Source organism: Pseudorca crassidens, chromosome 19 (assembly GCF_039906515.1).
Source record: "Pseudorca crassidens isolate mPseCra1 chromosome 19, mPseCra1.hap1, whole genome shotgun sequence".
NCBI lineage: Eukaryota > Metazoa > Chordata > Mammalia > Artiodactyla > Delphinidae > Pseudorca > Pseudorca crassidens.
Window position 1 is genome coordinate 55,389,191 of NC_090314.1, and position 20,038 is coordinate 55,409,228.

The 20,038-nt window shown below is 49.6% G+C and overlaps 1 protein-coding gene across 11 annotated transcripts in view; it reads right to left on the reverse strand.

Annotated features, from left to right (window-relative positions):
• Positions 1-4,076: 4,076 nt before the first annotated feature.
• TNRC6C (trinucleotide repeat containing adaptor 6C) overlaps positions 4,077-20,038 on the reverse strand; it is a 130,219-nt gene continuing 114,257 nt past the window's right edge. For 6 of the 11 annotated variants that reach the window (XM_067714029.1, XM_067714035.1, XM_067714028.1 and 3 more), the window contains 7 exons: positions 19,252-19,443; positions 18,631-18,774; positions 14,791-14,907; positions 12,779-12,973; positions 11,949-12,019; positions 11,295-11,434; positions 4,077-7,066 (listed from right to left, as the gene is read on the reverse strand). In XM_067714029.1, coding sequence (XP_067570130.1) covers positions 6,706-7,066; positions 11,295-11,434; positions 11,949-12,019; positions 12,779-12,973; positions 14,791-14,907; positions 18,631-18,774; positions 19,252-19,443 — 1,220 coding nt within the window. In that variant the 3' untranslated portion in view covers positions 4,077-6,705. Of the gene's footprint in view, positions 7,067-11,294; positions 11,435-11,948; positions 12,020-12,778; positions 12,974-14,790; positions 14,908-16,327; positions 18,255-18,630; positions 18,775-19,251; positions 19,444-20,038 lie in introns of those variants that run through there. The other 5 variants (XM_067714034.1, XM_067714033.1, XM_067714037.1 and 2 more) reach the window with 4 other exon arrangements.

A 20,038-nucleotide genomic window follows, 5' to 3' on the forward strand; every position in this document is an offset into this window, starting at 1 on the left:
TGTTCAGGCCTGCCCAGGTGCCCAGGGCTGTAGGTACAGCCCGTGGACGACCTCCAGGCCGAGGTCATGGGAACTTCGGCCTCGTGCGTGTGCCGCCCCTTCAGTTTCTCCCTCTGGTTCTTCAAGGCTGCTCTCCTTGCCAGGCCAGGGCCCTGCGGCCTACCAGATGCCCGAGGGGTCTCCCCTGGTGCCGGGCTCCCCATGAAGCAGACTCTGTGCGGCTTCAGTGTTGAGCGCAGGGCGCCCTCTTCTGGCCCCGCCCCCGATGGCAGGGATGGACCACGCTGCAGCTTCAGGCGCTGCCCTGCCAGCCTGTGCTGTGCGGGACAAGAACGGGGGTGTGTGGAGGGTGACAAAGTGATGCTCTAGTGGTTCCTGGGGTGGGGGTGGAGGGAAAATATAGGGCGGGACCGGGGTGGGTCATTTGCTAGTAAGCCGTGGGGAGAGGAGCCTGCAGGCCGAAGGGCAGCCAGCGCCCAGGCCTGTGGCAGGAGCGGGGTCTGGCTGCCGTGACTGGTGGGGGGTGACTCCGGGTCCTGCCCGGCTGTGCTTGAGGAGCCTGTGGGATGCCGTGGACCAGAGGGTGCGGGGAGGAGGGGACGGAGCTGTCACAGCCCCAGCGCCCGCTGTCCACAGGAGCTGGGGCAGCGGCCGCCGTGGGAAAGGATGGGAGAGCGGCGATGGGCCCACGTTCCTCATCCCAGCGGGGAACCTGGGAGAGCAAACCTGGCCTGGGGGGGCCAGGCCAGCCCCGCAGTGAAGATGCCACTGCCATTAGCAGTGCTCCCAGCTGGGCCCACGCTAACCCCGAATGGTCCCTCTTCTGAGGATGGTCCCACGCAGGGTGCTCCTGCATTTGGCAGACGTCCAGGGGCAGACTGTCACCTGACTTTCTCGGGCACCCGACAGATCAGGCAGGATTCCTGGGCCTGTTGTGGCTGGTCCCAGCCAGGAGGTGCTTAAGGACCTCTACGAGTAGCTGGCTTGGGCTGTGTCTCCGGGCATGAGTGCCGCTGGGTGAGGTCGGGTGAGGACACTCGCCTGGGCTCTAGGGGCCAGCACCCCCGCAGATGTCTGCCTCTGTGTGAAGAGGATGCACTTTTGGATGGATGGACATAAACCGGCTACATCCAGTCTGAGCTGGCACTGCCACCAGCTATGACTGGGCCCACTTCGCCTGCTTTGCAACAACTATGAGGTCAGTCAGGACGAGCTGCTGACGACAAATAGGTGAAAGGCCCGCGGGTATTTCTGCAGAAGCCACGTGTGATGGTCATTTGGTGGCCCCGGCTATCGACTCAAGCGCCACCTGAGGTGTTGCTGTGAAGGCATCTTGTAGGTGCTCGGCACCCAGTCAGCTGGCTTTAAGGGTTTTATCCCCAGTGACGTGTGTGGGCCTCATCCAATCAGTCGGAAGTCCTCAAGAGCAAGGCTGAGGTTTTCCGGAGAAGAAATTCTGCCCAGGGCTGCGGCACCACCCTGCCTGGCCCTGTACAAATTCCAGGCTCGCCAGCCCTGCTACTGCTGCAGCCAGGTCTCTTTACAGGCACACCTGTCGCCCATCAAAGCTGTTTCTGATACACACGTGGCCTCAAGGTCCTCCAGCTGGAATATTCCGTGGTGGATCCTGTGTGGGGCTGACCCAGCGAGCGATGGCTGTGGAGTCAGATGGGCCTGGATTTGACCCTCATCAGCTCATGGCCTCGGGCACATTCTGTAACCTCTCCCAGTCTCAGTCCTCACCTCATGGGGCTGTTGAAACAACATACAGTTCTACACAGTGCTTAGCACCCTGCCTGGCACATAGCAGTTTTGCTAAAAAAAAAAAAAAAGAAAAGAAAAAAGCTAGCTATGACTGCCAAATGAGACGCACTGAACTCTTGGAAATGGCTATTCCAGTGGGTAGGCGGCCGACAGTCTCAGCCTGACAGGCTCCCTCTGACACCGCCTCTGCCCTGGCTGCTCAGTGGAACCAACTGGGGAGATGTAAAAACTCTTGAGATGTGCCCTGGCACTGGGATTTATAAAACTTTCTGGATAATTCTAACACGCAGCCAGGGTGGAGAACCAGCGAAATGTCACTTAAGCCTGAGGCTTCTGCGCACTTAGGGAGCATTTGGAAATGTGCTTCTGGTTTTCACGATGACTGGGGATGCAGGCTCCGGGGCCAGGCCTGCCACACGGTCTGCCATTCAGGGGACGGTCCCACACAAGCTAAGCTGTGAAAACTGATGTGTAAAGCTAGTAAGTTAACTACATGTTTCCACCACGACTCTTACATGGTTTCTCCTTGATCCACCCCATATGTTCTATTCCTGAAAAGAATCTTCTCGAAATGCCTTCCTGAGTGAACGCGTGCTCAGCAACTCAGCTCCTCGGATCTTGTCGTTTATGCAGTTAGAATCAGTGCTGGCCAAGATGGCTCTCTCCTGGCCTCTCCTCTCCATTCAACAGTCCCTTCTCACATCAAGCTTCTACCCACTGAGCACCCTGCCTTCTTTCTTTGCCTTCTCCCACGGTATCGCCACAATGATTTTTTTAAAAAGTGCAGCTCTGAGCCTTGATTTTTCTCTTGATCCCAGACACCGAGCCTCCTTTTCACCTGTGGGTACCAGGAGCCACCTCCACTCCAGGCCATGAGGCCGTCGGTTGGCTTACCCTGTGTTCCCCACCTGTTCCCTACTTCCCCTGGGCCTGGGAGGAAAGTGCCTCCTCCTCCATGAAGCCCGCCTCAACCTGGAGGCACTGGGCTTGTTCTCCTAGGAGCAGGCATGGGGCCGGCTCGCTCCCTGTAGCGATGCTGGACTCACGGGCACTGAACGAACACTTGCAGAAGGGCTGCTCACAGCTCCGGCAGGGTCGGTGCCTCCAGGTGCGTACAAGGGTAGGGTGTCAAGTACATTCCACTGTCCACATTCTGAGTTCCATGAGTTTCGTTCTAGCCTTTCGCTTCTCCTCCGGATGACGGCTCTTCTGCGCTTTCCTCCTCCGCTTTCTAAAGAGGCCAGTCAGAGCCGGGAGCTCGCCGTCTCGCCTGCAGGGGCCAACCCGGGTCCTATCTTCTCGATAAAACGTGGCCGAGGCACCTAAGAGTGGAGAGAAAAAGACACTCACTCTGCTGGTCTCTGAGCGGGGGTCACAAAGGACATTCTGGCTGGTTTTCAAGAGGCTGTCTTTACAATCCTGACGTGACAGGAGCACTGGTGCTGAACTTACTTAAGGTCATGGCAGGCGACCCAGGGGTGGACCTGAGAGCCAGACCCGAGTGTTCTGACTGCCGCCTGAACCCCGTGGGGAGAAGGCTGCTGCTGCTTTGCCCAGTGCCGTCACTTCAACTGTGCTTGTACAAGACGCTCTGTAAAGTTAGCTAAGGCTACTTTACCGAAACGAATGTCTAGGAAAAACAAAAGACCTTTTTTTTAAAAAAAAAAATTTTTATTTATTTATTTTTGTCTGCGTTGGGTCTTTTTTGCTGCACGCAGGCTTTCTCTAGTTGCAGTGAGTGGGGGCTACTCTTCGTTGTGGTGAGCGGGCTTCTCATTGTTGTGGCTTCTCTTGTACGGGCTCTAGGTGCGCGGGCTTCAGTAGTTGTGGCGCACGGGCTTAGCTGCTCCGTGGCATGTGGGACCTTCCCGGACCAAGGCTCGAACCCGTGTCCCCTGCACTGGCGGGAGGATTCTTAACCACCGTGTCACCATGGAAGCCCCAAAAGACCTTCACTACTCTCCTCTCTCCGAATATTTCTTATGCCCAAACTGGGTCATGGGTGAGAGCGAGCAATGGTCCTCAGCTGGGGCCACGTCCCACGGCTGCCCCAGATGACACCGGTTCCCACACGGAGCGGGTGGGTCCAGGCTCTACTGCACCTCTCGAAGACTAGTAATAAGATTTCAGTGTGGACTGCAAAACCACAAAACAAATGATAAGATCACAAGTCAAGCAACCAAAACTTGGAGGGTATCTGATTATACACGTGAACTCTGAGGACGGCATAAGACGACACAGGGAATTTCTTACACACAGTAGGACAACTCTCTCTCCCAACACATACAAAGTGAATTTGGATGACATCCGCCTCTGAAAAATAAAAAACACATTTATTTGAACAGCCAAGAAAAAAAATTGCAATTTATTAAGATTCAACAAAGCGTTGTACTTTTGAAAGCAACTTTCGGTGCATTTTCTTCAACAATCACATTCTATGAGGAAAAACATTAAAAGCCACAAACTTGTCTTTTAATCTCAGAGTTACAGACATCTTTAATTCAAAATAAAAGGTCCAAAGAAAAAAACCAAACCCACCCCAACAAAAAACAAAAACAGAGAGAATCTTTACTTCCATCCTCAATTTAAAAATATCAGTTTTCTACAACTCGATGCTAAATGCAGCATGGGAAGCTGTATGTCTGGGTGCACACGGGCACGCGCGCACGTATATTTGGTGTACATAACGCAGGGACGTGTACATCAAATATACAGAACGCATGTAATGGCAATGAGATGCACTTACTCTGAGGAAGGTCTGTTTAGCTAAATACACTACTGAACTTGAGAAAAAAGTCTTGAACCAGTTTGTGCATAGTTCATGATCCTCTATAAAACCAGCTTTTGTTGATCTGCAATTTTGCAGGAACTTTTTTTTTCTTTTCTTTTTTTTTGTTTTTTTTTTTTTTGTTTGTTTTGTTTTGATAAAACCATTAAAAAGCTAATTAAAAAAAATGTAATGCACAAGTTTCCTGATCAAGCAGGCAGGGAGCACATGTTCATATATTTTTTTAAACATACTCAAGGGTATGTTACTCCATTGTCTTTCTTTCTTGCAAAACAATCAAAACATTGATCATTTTTAAAACATAAAGCAATTTTTAATATATAAAGCACTCTTCGAACATCTATTTCCTTTGAGTCCATTATTTGGTACATACGAAACTGCTACACGTTAGAGATTAGGTATCTTTCTTCTTTGTGTTTTTTTTTTTCCTCTTTTTTCTTTTTTTTCTTTATTTTTTGTTTGTTTTTTAATAACATCTTCAGTGCTAGGAGTTGGGTTACAAAATACATGAAATGGTGTGGAGCTGCCCCTCGGGAACCCTGGCTTTCCTGAGAGCGCATCCGCGTGTGCAAGACAGTGACCACAACTCGTCACCTGGACGAAGGGGACAGTCGACAGAGTCCACGACGGTGGCCGGAGGGGAAAACAACACTGTTCAATCCCAGAGCTCTGAAGTAGCGGATCTGCATTCTGAAAATAGGTTTCTTTACGACGGAAGTCTTTTTTTTTTTCTTTTCTTTTTTTAAATTCCTTTTTAAAATTTTTTTATTTTAAAGTCTGAAGGAGAAAAAAAGGTCTGTAAACAGGTGGGAGCCCGCGCCTCGGGCTCCTCCGAAAGCAGTCACAACCCACGTCCAAGTGCTTGTCTCCGTTCCTCCCGCGGAACCATCCACCTCTACAAGTATCTATGGCCACAGTTCAACGAGAGTTGTTTTCTCTTTAACTTTATATTCCAAATGGAAAAATGGTGCAATACTCTGGTAATAATTTTCTTGCATTAGTCCACGATAAAAAGCTGCTAAAGGTAGGTATACATATTATTTCTCCAGAGATATACACTGTAATTTTTAAACGCAATAACAGAGTCCTTGAGTAAACATTTACACATGAATTGTCACCGGCCCTGTCCTATGAATTCTCTTTAATGTATAGGATTAGCTAAAGGAAGGGCAGGGACACTCAGTGCAAAGTTAGAAGCTAATAATAACAAACGTTTGACCAATGCGCCAAAAAAAAAAAAAAGCACATACTGAATAAAAGGGAAAACCCACAGTTAAATCCCTCACACACTTAACACACACAGAAAGTGCGCACGCACACGCACGCACACACACACGTGCTTCTGTTTCAACACACACACACACATAGGCTGTGAACTTAGAAATTTTTCCTAGAGCCTGTTTCTGTGTACTGATGCCAACCTGGAAGTGTAGAATTAGACTTAGAAAGTGTTCACATTTCATTATTGGCCTGCTGGATTCAAGTATTTGCATGTTTGATATGTCTATTTTTTTTAACTTTTAAAAAATATTTTTTGGGATTAAAAAAAATGACATGAAAAAGTAATGAAACAAGGGTAATGTGCATAGGCGGCTCCGTGGGAACAGAGAACAGATCGCAGACCGCTCCTTCCGCTCGGCTCGCTGGTCTGGGCCGCCAGGACCGTGTCCCAGTGATGGACGCCAGCTCCCCCTGATTACGGGGTCCGCCTCTGGTAATGTGCATAATCGTCACAGGCTCGTTTTAAATAGGCTTTCTCGTCTCCCTCCCTCCCCTCCCCACCCCCTTGATAAAATAACCCTTTCCAGCCCACAATCTGAAAAGTGCCCTTCATGATAGAACTATTCTAAGCAGCTTTTATACTTAAAAAATCAAAATGACAACACACCATACAAACATAAGACGACACAAAATAAAAAGCTGTGAGAAGCATCCTGTCATTACACATGACACTGACCCAGCGCAGCCCGCACTGTCTTGGGAACAGTTCGCAAGGACTGCGGCCAAGGTTCGTCTTCAGTACTGGACAGAGGTACTTGAAAGGGCTGCCGGGCTGCTCGGGTCAAGCGGGGTCCTCAGCGACGCCCGGACTGGAAAGGGTCAGCGTTTCTTCCTAGTGCTGATGACTGCGGTGCCCACGCAGCCTCTCTGGGCTAGATGGACTCCCCACTGAGAAGGTCGCCAGGAAGCAGAGTGTTCAGCGGGGTGGGGCTTCCGATGACCCTGCCATCGTCGCTACTGGGGGGGCCCCACAGGCTGCTGGAGTACTGGGGGACCCCGCCCCACAGCAGGTCGCTGCTCCCTTTGCCTGCCAGGCACGGGGCGTTCCAGTGGCCAGTGTCGCTGCGCACCAGGCCGTGGGAGCTGCCCGAGGCGCCCAGCCGCGTCTGGCTGGTCCCAGCGCTGGGCTGCCAGCTGGAGGTGGGCGGCAGTGCTTGGCCTTGGGCTAAGAAACGGTTCACTTCTTCTTCGCCAGCAAACTCGGCCAAGATGGTAGTGTTTCCCAGAACACACCTAAAAGAGCAGGACAGCAACGAAAATAAGAGCTGGTTTTTTGAAAAGATACACAGAATTGACAAACCTTTAGCTAGACTAACCAAGAAAAAAAGAAGACACAAACAAAATCAGAAATGAAAGGGAGACATTACAACTGATAACACAGAAATACACAGGATGTGCCAACAAACTGGATAATCTAGAAGAAATGTTCAAATTTCTAGAAACATACGATTTACCAAAATTGAATCATCAATAGAAAATCTGAATGGACCAATAATGAGAAAGGAGGTTGAATCAATAATCAGCTGATTACTCCCAATACAGAAAAGCCCAGGACCACAGATGGTTTCAATGATGAATTCTATCAAACACTTAAAGGGGAATTAACATCAAATCTTCTCAAACTTTTCCAAAAAACTCAAGAGGAGGGAACACTCCCAAACTCATTTTATAAGGCCAATATTATCCTGACACTAAAGCCAGATAAGGACACTACAAACAAACAAACAAACAAAACAAAAAACAAGAAACAAAACCCCAAAAAACACACACAAAAAAAACAAACAAAAAACCCACAGACCAATATAAATGAATATAGATGTAAAAATTCTCAAAAAAGTAAAGATTCTCAACAAAGTACACGCCGGTTAAGTGGGACTTATCTCTGGGATTCAGGCAGGGGTGATGGTTCAACATATGTAAACCAATAAATGGGATACACCACATTAACAGAATGGAAGATCAAAATCATGTGATCATCTTAACGGGAGTAGAAATAGCATTTGACAAAATACCATGTCCTTTCAAAAAAAAAAAAACAAAAAAACCCCACCATGTCCTTTCATGATGAAGACTCCTCAACAAATAGGGTACAGAAAGAACAGGCCTCAACATAATAAAAACCATACATATACACAAAGCTAACATCATTTTCAATGGTAAGAGGTTGAAAGCTTTTCTTCTAAGGTCAGGAGCGAGACAAGGGTGCTCACTCTCACCTCTTTTATTTGATATAGTATTGGAAGTCTTAGCCAGAGCAATCAGGCAAGATAAAGAAACAAAAAGTATCCAAGCTGGAAGGGAAGAAGTAAAATTTATTTGCAGATGACATCATCTTACATAGAGATAACCCTAAAGACTCCATCAAACATCTGTTGGAAGTAATCAAAGAATTCAGTAAAATTGCAGAATATAAAATCAACACCCAGAGAGCAGTTGCATTTCTTTCTATACACTAACAATGAAATATCTGAAAAAGAAATAAAGAAAAAATCCAATTCACAATAGCATCAAAAACAATAAAATACTTAGGAATAAATTTAACCAAGGAAGTGAAAGATCTACACCACGGAAACTACCAGACTTTGATGAAAGAAATTGAAGAAGATACAAAAGGAAAGCCATCCTGTATTCATGGATTGAAAGAATTAAAAATACTTTAAAAATATCCATATAACCTAAAGCCATCTATAGATTCAATGCAATCCCTATCATATTCCAATGGCATTCTTCATAGAAATGTATAAACAATCCTAAAATGTGTATGGAACCACAAAAGACCCCAAATAGCCAAAGCAATCCTGAGAAAGAACAAAGCTGGACGCATCAAACTTCCTGATTTCAAACAACACTACACAGCTACAGCAATCAAAACAGTATGGTACTGGCATAAAAACAGATACATAGACCAATGGAACAGAATAGAGAGTCCAGAAATAGATCCCCACATATACAGTCAACTAATATTTGACAAGGGCACCAAGGATACTCAATGGGGAAAGGACAGTCCCTTCGATAAATGGTGCTGGGAAAACTGGACGACCACATGCAAAAAAATGAAACTGGACCCCTACCGTACATCACTCACAAAAATTAACTTGAAATGGACTAAAGACTAAACATAAGACCTGAAACCATAAAACTCCTAGAAGCAAACATAGGGAAAAAACTCCTTGACACTGGTCTTTGCAACAAAATTTTGGATATGACGGCAAAAGCACAAGGAACAAAAGAAAAAAATCAACAAGTGGGACTACATCAAACTAAAAAGCTTCTGCACAGCAAAGGAAACCATCAACAAAACGAAAACACAACCTATAAAATGGGAAAAGTATTTGCAAACCATCTATCTGATATAGAGAATATCCTGTAACTCAAATATATAGAGAACTCATATAACTCAATAACAAAAAAACCCCAAACAATCTGACTAAAAAATGGGCAAAGGAACTGAACAGACATCTTCCCAAAGAAGACATAGAAATGGCCAACAGACACATGGAAAGATGCTCAGCATCACTAATTATCAGGGAAATGCAAGTCAAAACCACAATGAGGCATCACCTCACACTAGTTAGACCGCCTATCATTAAGAAGACAAGAAATAACAAGTGTTGGTGAGGATCTGGAGAAAAGGAAATCCTCCTACACTGCTGGTGGGAACGTAAATTGGTTAGCCACTGTGGAAAAAGTATACAGGTTCCTCAAAAAATTCAGACTAGAACAACCATACGATCCAGCAAGCCCACTTCTGCGTATATATCCAAAGGAAATGAAAATAGGCTACTGAAGAGATAGATATCTGAACTCCCATGTTTACTGCAGCATTACTTAAATAGTCAAGATATGGAAACAACCTAATTGTCAACAAATCAGTGGATAAAGAAGATGTTTACACACACACACACACACACACACACACACAGATACAAACAGACACACTGGAATATTATTCAGCCATGAGAAAGAAGGAAATCCTGCAACAACATGGATTAATCCTGAGGGCCTTATGCTAAGTGAGATAAGTCAAAGATAAATACTGCATGATATCAATCATATACGGAATCTAAAAAAGCCAAACTTGTTGAAACATTCGGGAGTAGAATGGTGGTTACCGGGGGCTGTGGGTGGGAAATGGGGAGAGGTTGGTCTCAGGGTACACATTTCCAGTTAGAAGATGAGTGAGTTCTGGGGAGCTCATGTACAGCGCGGTGACTACAGTTAGCAATTCTGTATCCTTTACTTCAAAGTTGCTGAGACAGTAGATCTTAAACGTTCTCACCACAAAAAGGAAATAATAATCATGTGCCCTGATGTGGGTGTTAGCTCCCACGGCGGTAACCACGTTGCAATATATACATGTGTCAAATCAACGCTACACTCTAAACTGACACGCTGTCGTATGTCAGTTACACCTCAGAACAAAAACTCAAAACAAACAAACAAAAAAAGCAGAACAGGGGTCATGTGAGCAGAGCAGCTGTGTGTCTTCCTGTGTTCGCCTCGTTGGCGTTCCCCCCTTTTTTTTTGCAATGGGAAAAGGGCAGCTGGAGGCTTCATGTCACAGGCCACCCAGAAATGGTCCTGCAGTTTACGTTTTAGTATAGCTATTTCCAAGGCCAGATTATGACCTTTTTTTCTCACCTTAGACTTCTAGCAGCTATGTTGTGTCGGTGTAGAGAGCACATGCTTAAGGAAGTGCATGAATGGACCATTAAACTTGGGCATCATTTAGGGTCAGTGCAATTTTATACCCTGGGCTAAAAATAGGAATGATTAACTTCTAGGGTCCACACCCCAAGTGATGTCGCTGAGTAGGTCTACTCACACATCTTATCAAAAGCATCCTTTAATCAGGGGAGAGGAGTTGGCTGCAGGGACCACTACGAGGCCCAGCAGTGGGTCTGAATGTGTCGTATGCCTGGAGACATCTTCTATGGACAGAGCATCTTCTATCACTGGGCTCTACATGTGCTCTCTTGGGGGACCATTTCCCTACTGGGTGCGGGGGAGGCCGAGCCACGGCACTTCAGCAGCAGAAGAAACCGACACGTCACAAGACACCTATTACAGGGTGAATTGTGTCCCCCCCAAATTCATATGTTAAAGCCCTAAGCCCCAAGACTGCACTGTGCCTGTATTTGGAAAGAGGTCTTTAAAGAGGGAATTAAGGTAATATGAGGTCAGGGGGGTGGCCCTAATTCACTTAGACTGGTGTCCTTAGAAGGAGACGAAGTCAGGACGCAGACACACTCAGGCTGAGAGACTTGAGGACACAGGACTGGGCAGCTGAGTGCAAGCCGAGGAGAGAGGCCCCGGGGGCAGCCGACCCTGTCCACACCACATCGGACTTCCCGCCCGCCCGCGGTGCTCTGTGGCTGCGGCCCCAGGACCCACCCACAACGCCCAGCCCCCGCACCACCGGGCTGCAGCCAGGGCTGCGCAGGGCAGGGGAGGGACATACATGTGCAGGGACTTCTGGGCCTTGGCGGCTTCCTCCTTGGAGCTGTACCGGACCACGGCGTTGCCTTGGGTTAGGTTCAGGTGGAATGTGATGAGAGGCCCGTGCTGCAAGCACAGCGTCCGCAGGGTGGAGCCATCGATCTGATTAAGGAAGCAGAGGGGCGGTAACACGCGTCCTGGGGATTCTTCACTATACACGTTTATGAAATCCAGGTGCACGGTACCTTGGGAAGATGTCTGTCCTTGAAAGGGCTTACTATATGATTATGATATTAACCTTTTGCACCTTGTAACTTACTGTGTAATTTAAAATCTTGGACATTTCAGTTATAGTTTCTGAGTTGGGCTAACAGAAGAAGGAGAAAACCCTGCTTTGGTTCCGACCCCCTCTCTCCAGAGCACATCACACAGAGCCTCGCGGCCCCCGACCCTGGGAAAAGTGAGCGCAGGCCAAATGGTTCTGGAGCGGGTGCAGGTGAGCAATTCTGTTTATAAGGGGACACTCTTTCAGCCTCGGAAGAGTGAAAGGTGAACAATTCACCAGCAACATGGTTAAATGACCCATGCTGCCGGCGCTGCCTCTGGGCCATGAGTGAGGCCTCGGGTCACCGACAAGGCCCTCAGGCCTGGCGATGCCCCCACCGGGTGCCTGTACCTGGGGCGTGAGGTTGCGGAGAACGAGCCAGCTGCTTGTCCTTCCTGAGGTGTCAGTACTCCAGGCAGAACCTGTGCCCAGGGAAGAACCCGGTCAACAAGGCTGCGGTGAGTCAGACAGCTCTTCCCGATGCCCTCCCGTCTCACCACACGGACGCAGCACGGGCCGAACCTGTGCTCCAAGCCTTTCCCAACCCCCGGAAACCAACCCAGAGTCACAGTCCCTGCAGACCCCTGGGAGGCGGGTGTGGTGGCAGAGACTTGAGAACTGCCTGGAAGTTCTGGTCTCCTCCTCTGCCCCCCTCCCCCACAGCTTTGTAATCAATGCTCTAAAATCCCACTTGCTAACAAAAATGAAGCAGACTTGCAGGGCTGGCTTCACTCTCGGCTTCTTAAATGCCCTGTGCACCCGGCTCGTCCCCGCAGTTCAGCAGGGGGCCGGGAGAAGCCTCCAGAACTGCAACTTAGGATGGGGTGGTGCGCTCACACTGGGAAGCGAGACCCTCGTGCTCGTTGATCGGGCCTCTCCAAGGGCCCAGTGCGGCCCCTCAGTGGGTGCCGAGACCGCCCGCCGGGACCTCCTGGCTCCGAACAAAGCTGTGTGTGCGAGCACCCAGGGCTGATGCTGAAACACAGGCAGCAGAGCCTGGGACCAGATAATTCCCGAGGGTCTAGGGCGACTTGGCCCCTCCTAAGCCCTCCCAGTGTCCAGGAGTCCTTACAAAGGAGCTGCAGGACAAAATGATAGGCATCTTCCCTAAAGGACAAGCGGAGCAGGCACGGACACCCCCGTCCCAGCCACCCCGTTTGGACACGAGAACGGACGCGTACCCGAGGAGTAGGAGCTGGTCCAGCCGAGGGGACTGGCTCCCCAGGTGGAGGAAGGCTTGGGATTGGTTAACCCTGGAGGTGGCCTTGTGGGTGCAGTAGTGTTTCTGGGCACCTTCCACAGTTCATGAGACAGAGAGGCTTGTGTGTGAGAGGCAGGGCCAGAGGACCACGTCGATTTAATGTCTGACAGTTTACCTGGAAAGGCAGAGAAGTGGAGCATAGGCATTCCTGAGACAGAGAAGGAAAGTCACGGCAGCGCCTAGGGAATCACACCAGGCGCTCTGGCTCCAGAGGACTGCGTGACCGGAATGTAGCACCAAGTCAAGCTCCCACACGAGGACCACAGGCATCCTCTCTCTTGAATTTCTGCCCAGAGACACAGTCTGCTGGTGTCCGGTATAGATCTTGCCAGTATTTCTGATACTTAATTTGCTAAATGTGCCAGACACGCGCTTGCCACCCAGAAAAACTGCATTTTTGTAGTTCAGTGTTAAAGCTAAACTTAACAAATTCTGCTGGGACACATCTTATCTCATAACAAACTACTCAAGGTCAAGAGCTTTTTACGCCATTTCTTTAGGTGTCAGTCCCCTGTCAAAGCAACGCCCCCTCTGACATAACCCGCCTGAGCTCACGCTGACCAGCGTCATCTTTGCGGCTTTGAGACTCGCTCCCCATGCCTATAGAAACGGGTGTGGCCCAGGGCTGAGCAGTCTGGCATCTTGGCACCTTGGCCGGGGGAAGCCTGCTTTAAGGCTCTTGGGGAGAAAAACCAAAACCAGTAATGACCACCAGCTCCAGCCCCTCCTGTGCCCGGGGCACCTGCCACGCCTGCTTCAGCGGCCCAGCGCTGCGAGGACAGCAGGCAGAGTGGTCGCTGTCACCATGCTCCTTGGGCAGCAGGGCAGCGCCCACGCCGGCACAAGCCCCGTGTGGAGCGCCTCTGCCACCCTGGCGGCCAGGGTCCACTGCAGCTTCACAACAACAAATGCTAATCTGAGCAAAGGCGTCACTGATCAGAAAAAACAAAACGCCATAAAAAACTGCCTGAGATATGGGAAGACGGTTTTGTTTGCCCATCTCTTTAGCCAAATGATTGGGAAGCACTAAAGGCCTAATGCATCCCCTTTGTAAACATCAGAGGGAATAAACATTAGAAGGAATAGACATAATCCAGCAGCTCTTTTTCTCTCTTTAAATAAGACGCTAAAGTACATCAAAACGACTTTCTCCCCTAGGCACTGGTATAAAAGGAATTCCTACAGCATTCTTACATGGATTTAAACAAAGGCTGGTGGAATGCAGAAACATATTTGAAGAAATGTATAAACAATAAACCCTCTTTACTTAAGTTCCACCTCTTTTTATAAACCTGTACTGTACACATTCTGTTTGCGTGTGTGTCCATTATCTCTATCCTTGTCTTAAAACTTCCAGACAACAATTCCTTTGAAGTTACTATGACAAACAATTCTCAATTCTCCTCTCAGCCTAAAAGAAATTTCTAACTTGAAAGACTCGTAAGGTCTACACTGAGAGAGGAACAACCCAGGCCCTGCACTGATCCCAGAGACGGCAGTGAAGCACGGGGCTGCTGTGGCCTCCTAGCCCCTGGTGGCCAATGCAAGTTAACAGCAGGTCCCCAGAGGTGGCCGCCTTCACGTCTTTAAGCCTCCTATACCCCTGGTCTCATGGCTACGGCGGGAAGGGAGGAGAGGGGAAAGCAGCTGTGTCACATCCTGCCCTGGGGAGTTTACATAATCCCCGGATCTTCGTGACAGCCCACGGAGGAGGTGTCACCATTCCCACTCCACGGGGGTGGGGGGTGGGTGGGAGCAGTGGTGCCCGAGGCCCCACGGCTGCTCAGCAAAGCTCAGGCCCGCTCTCCATCACACCACATGGCCTCCCAGCTCAGGGAGGAGCAGACAGACCACCAGGAAAAGCCAGGCCATCCGTTTTGTTTGTGGAAAGAGAGAAAAGGCTACCTGCAAGTCGAGAGGCCAGGTGCGTACCTGCAATACTAGGAGCGGGCACAAGGCTGCTGAGAGAGCGACTGTAGCCGGAGGCAGCGAGCGGCCAGGCACTCGAGGAAGGCAGTGTGGCACTCTGAGATGACGGTGGGGAGGACCCTGCAGAACCAAACGCGGCACTAAGAAAGGTGAGCACGGGCCTGCGGGGTGAGCCGCTCAGCTTGGGCCTGAGAGTCCTAACAGCCAAGAACCAATGTCCTCCTAGGCTGCCGTTTGAGCAAATGGTGGAAAATGAGAGCGTGATGCGGCCAAGACCATGGGGAGGAGAGGAAGACACGGGCACACCGCCGCCTCTGGGGGCCCGGGGCCCTGGGAGAGGCCGGGGCGGGGTGCGGGAAACCAGGCAGCAGGAGGGAAGAGAACGACCACCGAGTGTTTACAACAACACGTCCAAGTTCGGAAGGACCCCACGGTCTCCCCTCCAAGTAAGATAAAAATAAAACACAGGGCCAGCTCCACCTTTTCACACCCCCAGCAAGACCCACAGAGCTGTAAACAGAACTCCAAGCTTTCTGTCACAGATTTTGCCATAAAAAGACCAGCGCTTTTCCTAACTCGAAAGGTCTCACGTATCCCATCTCCCCCATTCGTATTTCTCTTTTGAATACGGGAATAATGAGGAGAAATGTGTGCTAGTAACTGTGTCACTGTGAGCTATCGTGTCCCCAGAACTGAGGTTCCCTCTGTTAAGGACCCTGTTCCTGCTCCTGGGAGGGGGGCTGACGGGGTGTGGCCCCCGGAGCACCCCTGCTGGTGCTGTTTCCATGTCACCCCATCCGTTTTCTGAGGAAAGCAGGAAGCCAGGGAAGAGGGAGGATGAAGCCGTGGTGACTTGTGGGTTAAAGCAGGATGGATCAGAGCTCTTCTGACTTGGCAAGTTACTCGGCCAGAGTGTGGAAGCTGGCCGGGGGAGGGGACAGGCGCACACAACAGTCTGGCTGTCAGGTTTACTACCGTGAACGGAATCTCACAAGACACGGGCCCCTGACGCAGGGCCCCAGCTGGGATGGCACTGAACAACGTCGGGAGTACCCTTCACTGGGACTACCAGGCGTGTGGCACCTCCCAGACTTGTGCAGTCTACAACCTGCACAGCTGTTTACAGCTGCTCTGCTGTAACTGACCTCCTTAGAATATGGCATGAGAGCGGATGAACATTAAAATTTATTTGTAATCTGCAGGTCTTCAATTTTGAAAGATGTCAGCTTTACTGGCAACCTAATCGTAGTTCCTGAACCCTCTGCTTCCATCTACCAACAAAATGCAATCAACCCAAGATCCCAAATTATAGACTATTTAACCCTACGTGGCATTTCTTTTATAATTAACAGTAGGATACTTAGATTTTAACAGTGTTCTAGTTTTGACATTTTTAGTTTAATAGTGGAAACTGTCCCATAAAATTCTGGTTAATTTTCCTTTTCGTATCAATTTGTCAGGAGATGGCACAGCTGCATTTTACCATTCTGGTTGCTATTCACCTCATAAAGGTTAAAACTATAAATAACATCCAAACAAATACTGGACTAATTTAAATTTTTAATATCAAATCAGAACTTAACACCAATGACAATAAATAAAAACAAAAATGCAAATAAAAACCCAACACCTAGTATACTCAGTAAAAAAAAAAATTCCATTATGAAAGTACGTAAAATAAATAAGCCAACAACAAGAGGCCAGTGGCATTTCTCACTCTTTTCCTTCTAGGGCACATTTTCTCCATTTTTTTCTCTGTATTTTATTTATTTGTTTATTTTATTTTTGGCTGCGTTGGGTCTTCGTTGCTGCACGCAGGCTTTCTCTAGCTGTGGCGAGCAGGGGCTACTCTTCGTTGTGGTGCGTGGGCTTCTCATTGCGGTGGTTTCTCTCGTTGCGGAGCACGGGCTCCAGGCGCGTGGGCTTCAGTAGTTGCGGCGCGTGGGCTCAGTAGTTGTGGCTCGCGGGCTCTAGAGCGCAGGCTCAGCAGTTGTGGTGCACGGGCTTAGCTGCTCCGCGGCATGTGGGATCTTCCCGGACCAGGGCTCGAACCCGTGTCCCCTGCATTGGCAGGCGGATTCCTAACCACTGTGCCACCAGGGAAGTCCCTTCTCTGTATTTCAGATCAAGCTGGTCACTCAAAAATACGACAGGCTTTTGTGGCTGGGCCCTGAGCGAGGTCAGCCCCTGGGGCGCCTGAAGGCCCTCGAGTGTTGGGTGCGGCACGTGGGCCCTGGAGAGGGCCGGTCAGCGAGGTCTGGCCTTTGCAGTTTACTTCTGGCCCTGAGGCTGTGGTGCCTTTTGTAAATAAGTTCTACATAAAGATCCGTTCATCCCGCCCCTTCTCTCAGATAAACAAACCAGGAGGTGGGGGAGCCAGGGCTTTCCGGGGCGAGGCCTGGTCACGGGGTGGAGGAGGCGCTGTCCCAGGGCTCCAGCCCCAGGAGGTCACACAGGGCCATGTGAGGCTGCAGGGAGCTCTCTCTGTCCTACAGCTGAGGTCCCGTTTCAGCCAACATCTCTGAGGCTGAGCTTCCCTCTGCCCTGACATTCGTCTCATCTGCTCAGCTCTGCCCTCGCAACTCCCCTGCCCCTCCAGGACGCCTGTGTCGCATCACGGCACACGCATGCGAAGGCGGAGGTGGCCCACAATGCCCCAGGTGCCAGGGACCACGGGCTGACCATCAGGCACCAGTTGGGAAGCTCTGCTCTGTGCCGAGCAGCCTCGACTCTTTCCAAGGTCGTCTACTGCCCTGATCGGCATGGCTCACCCACCCTCCACAACCTCGAACACGCTGACCCACCCAGCTGCCCGGCTCAACCCTGCGGCCACACGCAGGGTGCCGAGGGGCGACGGCCAAGTCTCACCTCTGGCTGTGCCACCCCCCGGTCCCCACCACCTCAAACAGGCTCCACGTCCCACAGCCTCTCGTCCCCCGTGCCACTCATCCGTCCCTGACCTTGGGGTGGCCTGCAATGTCCCTGCTCTGAGATGCAGCCGCCTCGCGACACGAGGAATGCACGGCACTAAATGGGAAGGTGATCTGTGTTTATGGCGCCTTTCTACCCGAACCACAGGCACGCAGAATCCTGTCACTTGAAAGAACCATTGATAAGAACGGGCCTCTCCCCCACAGGCCATATTTAGGTAGGAAACCTAAATTAATGTTTTGGGAAATATGCGAGTGGCCTTATTAGTGCTGAGCCTCTCTGGTAAGCTGGCTATTCTTTCCCATTATTAGAATTATGAGGATAAAACTCCATCAGCAACGGCACTTACAGAGCGTCTTCATTTGCAGGCCTTAAGGAAAGGCAAGTTACTGCCCTTCTCGACACTGCATTTGAAATCTCTGTTTATGTTCTGTAACCTTGCAGCTCAGCTCATCACTTGCTCTGACTGGATCCTGAAGTCTGAAGAGGGTGTGCCAGACCTTACAGCATCGGGAGCTTGTGCCAGGAAGCAAGTCCTGGGGAAAGATCTGAGGCTTTTTACCAGACTCTTTGAGGAAAGGAAAAATTGGCTGACATGGATGAGTAAAGGGTCAGTTCACTTCTAGCTCAAAGAATTTCAAGTGGAAACCTTTTTCTTAAAAAGCATGATGGTTAATATTGTTATTTTATAACACAATGTTTATAAAAAACGATGTGTTAATAAATCCAGCAGAGACACTGAACCCAAATCAATTTCCATTTCCCCGTAAGCACTATGTTGCATCACACGGCAAGAGAAGGTTCCCATCGGACGTGCCTTGCACGCCCCAGCCTCACCACCCACACCCTCCCGCTGCCCTGGAGCGCCTGCACGGAGACCACTGCATGGACACGGGCGGGGCGCCCCCTCACCTCCACTCTTGAGGAGGTAGCGGTTGACATCCTGTATGGTGGTATTGATGGTAGGCCCGGTGGGGACACTTCCAGGAGTGACGTCGGGGTCATTCTCGGGATCTATATTCTGAAGTCCTTTCCAGGGAACTCCAGGATGGAACTCTGGAAAATTCCAAACAAATGAAAATCAACACATGAGTATTAGAGCACCTTCATGTTGCTTCATGATAGCTTATGGAAATGTTTATAATCTGCTAATTAAGTTAAGAGGCACACTTTAGACTTTCTTTAGTAAATCATCAATCCTTTGGAACAAACTAAGTATTATAGCCACCACGCTGGACACTAAGATGGTGTCCAGACGGGAGGATACAGCCCAGACATACTCTGACCGGACGGGACACAGCGTCCCTTCCCCTCTCTCCTTCCACTGAACCGAGGGCTGCAGAAAACCCTGTGATGCCAACCACACCCACAATTTATCTGATGAATGGATTTCCAATGAAAAAGCCAAAGCTATGGGGTTAAGGCTTCCAGGATTCTCAGCTTGGACCCTGGCTTCTATTGGGCCTAGTCGTTCCCATAGGCTTGGCGTGTTCTGATCGGCTGCCACAGGGAAGCGTGCACACTCTTTCTTACCTGGGGGCCAGTTGATGCTGGAGCCATTTGAGATTTTATCACTGTCAGATTTGGCACGTGACCAGCTATGGGGAACAGCTACAGGAGGACTGGCTGGTGACTCACTGCTCTGGATTAAATCGTACCGGCCATAGGAGTCGTCGATGGAGGACTTAGCTGGAGGCCCAATGCTCAGACCTCCAGGGATAGCACCTGGGGGGACGACAGGGAACAAAGAGCCGAGTGAACAGGGGACCCCGAGTCCCTGTGCTGGGCGCCGGGCCTTGCCCTTTGCACAGGTGCACGAACTGTCAGACTCGGTTTGGCCAGCATCTTCTGGGGGAAGTGACTATTTCCGTTAGCCCAAACTTGGCCTTGAAAGACAAACTCTTTAAGAACTGTTTCAGTTGTTCAAGTTGGAATTCTTGATAAATGCATACCCACACCACGGTGAAGCCCTCTGGGGACAGCCTGTGAGTCCCTGTGGTCAGCTCCTGTCCTTGTTGCTGCCTGTGTCCCTTCCCCAGTCTGCTGCCCTCACTATGGAAGGACAAACAGGCATGTGGACTCGGAGGCCTTAACCCCACCCACCCTGGGCGACTGAGCTCTCTCCTGCCAAGAGAAGTGCCCAAATAGCACGTGACGATTTTCTTCTAGAATTAACCATTAGGAAAAATTTTCTTTTTAGAATGCCTTATATCAAGAGAGAATTATACACCCTATTAATTTCCTTTGCTGTTTATGCTACGAGGAATTTAAGAGCTAAATTTAATGCAAGTGAGATCACTTCCTACGGTTACTAGCTTTT